Source organism: Lactuca sativa, chromosome 9 (genome assembly GCF_002870075.4).
Source record: "Lactuca sativa cultivar Salinas chromosome 9, Lsat_Salinas_v11, whole genome shotgun sequence".
In the NCBI taxonomy this organism is placed as follows: domain Eukaryota; kingdom Viridiplantae; phylum Streptophyta; class Magnoliopsida; order Asterales; family Asteraceae; genus Lactuca; species Lactuca sativa.
In genome coordinates this window covers 142283043-142288578 of record NC_056631.2, presented here as the reverse complement: position 1 = coordinate 142288578, position 5536 = coordinate 142283043, and the positions used below count along the sequence as shown (strand labels likewise).

The 5536-nt window shown below is 34.3% G+C and overlaps 1 protein-coding gene across 3 annotated transcripts in view; it reads left to right on the top strand.

Moving 5' to 3' along the window:
* Positions 1–2808: 2808 nt before the first annotated feature.
* The window catches only part of LOC111915341 (probable L-cysteine desulfhydrase, chloroplastic), a 4998-nt gene continuing 2270 nt past the window's right edge, over positions 2809–5536 (top strand). Inside the window, exons 1-3 of one of the 3 annotated variants that reach the window (XR_006186670.2) lie at positions 2809–4289; positions 5339–5408; positions 5498–5536. The exon at positions 5498–5536 is cut by the window's right edge and continues 2270 nt beyond it. Coding sequence is in view for 2 of the 3 variants with exons in the window: in XM_023911003.3 (XP_023766771.1) it covers positions 2812–4284 (1473 nt within the window). In the remaining variant the exon portion in view is untranslated. The remainder of the gene's footprint in view (positions 4290–5338; positions 5409–5497) is intronic. The other 2 variants (XM_023911002.3, XM_023911003.3) reach the window with 2 other exon arrangements.

Here is a 5536-nt window from a genome sequence, read left to right as displayed (position 1 = left end):
CACCACCTCTACTTATTCTCGAGTCTTGCGACTCCAGTTGTCATCTCATCTAACTTTCTCGGAAACCAACTCGATTTCCCCCTCAAGGTGTTCTCCCTTGAAACTCGTTCAACATGGCCCTCTAGCCCCATACTCTATCACATCTAATCTCAATCTAATTAATCACAACAGGATAACTGATAACACCAGAAGCACTAACCGCCACGAATCATGGTACTCGAACCACGTTATCACCCCTCATCTGTTACGGATCATGGTACTCGAACCATGTGATCACCTCTCATCTGCTACGGATCATGTTACTCGAACGATGTAATCACAACATAATAGGGTAGGTACTAGAGTTGAGAGTAACTTTTATGCTCTCCAGTTTGTAAACACTCTCTTAAACATTGTAATATCTCCAGGCTAATACGAGCCAATAAGATCATATTTACATGATGTGTTCTTAATGCTTTCTATGATTGATTTCATGTTCGTTTATCGATTCTAACTCACTTCATATCGAGAGGTGATGAAATCACCTTCCTTGGAACTTATATTAAATCGAAATAAATTACAAGTGCTAGCTAATCTTCGAAATGATGTAAATATGCTCAAGTGTCAAGAGAATTGGAAAGGAAATGGCAGGCAACATGTGTGTGAGTGTTGATCAGCTAGGCTTTATATACATAATAATAACAACTAAAATTTCGACATTCTTGGTCTTCAACATTCACGAGGTCATTGATCACGTATGTTTTGACCTGGTCTATTTCTTTTCAATCAAACTTTAAATTCATGCATAAGATATTACAAGAAACATTATAGTAGTCCAAGATATTGATTAAATCCAAGATCTTGGGCTTACCCAGATGTAATAAGTTTAAGATATAAATGGTAAGGTGAAATTTCTATCCACAACAATTAGATTTGTATCATCGTTTACATATTCATCAACATCAACTGTTGGAGAATTATCATTAACAACCTTACCTTTATACCGAAAATCACCCCCATCTATAGGGTCATTATAAGAAGGATCATGGTTTATTGTCATAGGTAATAAATCGTTGAATATCACTTTCCATAACATTATTAACAACAAACAATTGTAGTGTGTTATGAGACATACTACTAACAAAACTAAGAAAATATTTGACATCACTATCAATAAGAATTTGCATAACTATATTTGATCTAGAACATTAAAAAGATATACATATTTGATTAGTGTGTAACCTATACTTAGAAGCAACCAACATGATTAACCCAACAAAGTTGATATCAATGCTTAGATCTACACCGAAACATGTGTAGTATGGAGAGATATATTGCATAAATGCCTCGATACGCTACCATTGCCATCTATTAGAAACTAGCATTCGAAAAAATCCGTATACATACTCATTCTTTTAGATTACAAAAAGTATCAAATAACACTACTTGTTAATGAATTAGGGAACAAAGACATAAATACACTACATATAGCTTGTTGGTGAACAAAAAACAAAAATACCTTAATCTTACCATTCCAGAATGGTCGTATATTCCAGAATACACTTTTCAGTCCAGAACGTACGAGTGTCAGATTCCGGTCTCGAGTCATACCAACCACCACTAACTTCAGAATGAACATAAATACTCTGGAATATCGTTAAAAAACATAGTCTGGAATCCATTTTGTCAGTCTCGAACATACGATTGTTGGATTCCAGACCCGATACCTACCAACCACCCAACTTCGGAATGGATGTAACTACTTTGGAATACGAAATTCCAAAGTAAATGGTTATTTTTCAAACAAAAATTATAAGATGGTTATAATTATTAAAATACTTGTTTATGAGTTAAATTACTCAGCTCCCTTAAAAATGATATAAAAATTAAAATATTAAATATCCTTTTATATTTGTTCCTAAATATTTTCATACTCATAGTGATATGTGTCTATTAAAATATTATTGTTTTTATTAAATATCCATACGTTTATCTTTGAGTAAATTACATAAATGGTCCCTATGGTTTATGATAATTTGCGCGTTTGATTCCTAACTTATTTTTTTAACTCGAAAGGTCCCTACAGTTTGTTTTTATTATATATTTGGTCCATGTCTTACCTAAAAACATTATTTTGCCCTTGATTTTTTAATTTATTTAAATAAACACACCCCAACCCCACCCATTCACGTTACTTTACATACCCTACCATTTTTCTCTATTTAAATAATAATTTTTTTAGTTAAAACAGTGACCAAACGCATTACAAAAATAAATAATAGGGACCAAGCATGTAATAGAAACAAATAATAAGGACCTTTCGAGTTAAAAAAATAAATTAGGAACAAATATACAAATTACCCTAAACCATAGGGACCATTCGTGTAATTTACTTTTTATCTTTTAAATTGATAGGAAGATAGATAAGAAATATAAAAAAATATATTTAACTTTTCATGTTATTTTATAAATTTGACATCTCAATCTTAACAGTTAAGACTTGAACGACTATTGGTACCAGAAATCAAATCACAAGAATGAGTGTCCATAATAATAATAATAATAAAAATAATAATAAAAGAAATTTTCATTATACTATATTGATCGTCGCAGTCAGTAGTTTACTCTTAAGAGAAATCATTTTTAATCTAAATTCTAAATAAAAAAACAAACTACTAAAATCATCGATTAAACTTATGCTTTAGTCTTGTACAATTAACAAAGTAATTAAAAATATAATGTATTTTATTTATTTAACTTATTTGAAAAAAAATTATACATATCTGAATACGAAAAAGCTGTAGTTACCATCTAATTAGCCACTTGAATATAATGTTTTTACTTTTTAGCCTCGCCGCTTCCACTCTCTCACAAATACCAGTCTCGACGCTACACACGTCTTTTCTCCGTTCTCAACACTACCATCGTCTCTTCTCCATGGCATCCAATAATCTCCACCGCCACCGCGATGAGAACGGCGCCGCCACCACCGCTATGGCCACCGATACCCCAAATAGCCACAATTCCTCCCCTTGCAAAAAACATAAGCGCTTTGACATTGATATCCGCTCAGAGTTCTCTCATCACGACCCTGCCGTCGCCCGAATTAACAACGGCAGTTTCGGTTCATGCCCCTCCTCCGTCATCGAAGCCCAACAACGTTACCAGCTACGTTTCCTTGAACAGCCCGACGACTTCTACTTCAACCATCTCAAACCCTCCATCCTCCGCTCCCGCGAAGCCATCAAAACCCTCATCAACGCCGATCACGTCGACGAAATCTCAATAGTCGATAACGCCACAACGGCCGCTGCAATCGTACTCCAACAAGTCAAATGGTCGTTCTTCGAATCAAAATTCAACCCTGGCGACACCGCCGTGATGCTCCACTACGCCTACGGTGCCGTCAAAAAGTCCGTCGAGGCTTACGTAACGCGAGCAGGTGGCCATGTCATCGAGGTTAAAATGCCCTTCCCCGTAGCTTCAAATGACGAAATAATTACAGCATTTAGAAACGCTTTAGAATTAGGGAAATCCAATAATCGTAAAGTTAGGTTAGCCGTAATTGATCACATCACCTCCATGCCATCCGTTGTAATTCCCGTCAAGGAATTGGTAAAGATGTGTAGAGAAGAAGGAGTTGACCGGATTTTCGTTGATGCTGCTCATGCAATTGGGTCAACTAGGGTTGATGTCAAAGAAATTGGGGCTGATTTCTACACTAGCAATCTCCATAAATGGTTATTCTGTCCACCTTCAATCGCATTCTTGCACTGTAGAAACCCCGAGCTATCTAATCTCCACCACCCTGTGGTATCTCATGAATACGGAAATGGATTAGCTATAGAAAGTTCATGGATCGGGACAAGGGACTACAGTGCACAACTAGTTGTACCCGAGGCTTTAAAGTTTGTAAGTAGGTTTGAAGGTGGGCTTGATGGAATAAGAGAATGGAATCACCAAAAGGTTATAGAAATGGCAAACATGCTTGCAAAATCATGGGGCACTCATCTTGGTTCACCTCCTGATATGTGTTCAAGTATGGCAATGGTTGGATTACCCACTTGTTTGGAGATTATGAGTGATTCTGATGGATTAAAATTAAGGTCTCATTTAAGGGAGTCTTTTAAGGTTGAAGTTCCAATATATTATAGGCAACCAGAGGTTGGGGAGGTCAATCCGATAACTGGGTATGCTAGAATTTCTCATCAAATTTACAACATTGTTGATGATTACTACAGATTCAGGGATGCCATTAACAATCTTGTGAATTCTGGGTTCACATGTAAAGTTTTTCAAGATTAAAAGAGGTATGTATGTATGTATGTATTTCCTTTATACTACTTTTTTTTTTCTCTCTATGTTGAAGTATCATAAATTCTGATACGTTGGTGTTGGTGTTGGTGTGTTCTCAACAATGATTAAAAAATAATGATGCTGGAAGAATTACTGTTTTGCAGAAAAATGAAGAATCTACCTTAGTTGCATGTTTTCCTTGTTACAACTTTTAGAAAGCTAGAAAATATCTCCTCTTGGAATTGCTCATTCAGAATGTGAAAAATGATGACCATGATATATGTGATCTCATATCCTTTAAAATTTTCATAATTTGTGAGAATGTTGTTTATTTAAGTTTTGTGGTCCCTAAGCATAACTGATTTTTGCAAAAATATTTCTCTTGCAGTTTTAGTCCTTATTTGAGGTTCTTGTATTGTATCCGGTTCCATTCCAAGTAAAATGACTGATTCTGGTCCCTGAAGATAGCTGATTTTTGCAATTTTGGTCCTAAAAATATAGTCATTTTACTTGGAACATGAGCCAAAGTTCAAACACGTTACAAAAACCTCAACTAAGCACCAAGATTACAAAAAAATAAATAAATAAATTAAATCAATAAGTTGAGGACCAAAGTTGAAAAAAGCAGTTATACTCTGGCACCGCAAAATGTAATTTTCTCTGTATTTAGTTTAAAATAAAGGGCTATATTTTAACTTCCATACAACAGAAATAGATTCGTTTTTCGAATTTTATTTCAGCGGTTTGATTTTTTATGTATTTATTATTATTATTATTTTTTAAACTTGACTTGTTTGTTGGAGATTATCGTTTGTTGTTTTGGTTATTTATCTTTAGTATGATTTTATGGAATAAACTAATAATTATCTTAGATTTTTTATGGTGCACAAGTATTATTAATGGAAGTGCCAATATAATTTAGGAAACCAGTTGATCTTTTTCTTGATTTCCTTGTTTTTTCTCAAAGGGCTAAATGCAAAAAAACCGTATGTGTTCATCGTAGCTTCCTACTTTGATGAGTTTCTCTTACAAGATTGTATTTTCAACTGTTGTTCTTGTTAAGGCAATGTACACTGAAAAATCTACCAAATTATATAATTTATCGCAATGAAGGTTCATTTGCATACGTTTTTGTAAGTAATCAAATATATGAAAGTACATTTTGCTGTTTGTTGTTACTACTAGAAATACGGCTCATGGTTCTGATTTCCATTATTTGTAGATTGGATGTAATATTGCTACTAAGGGTGACAATAATGCT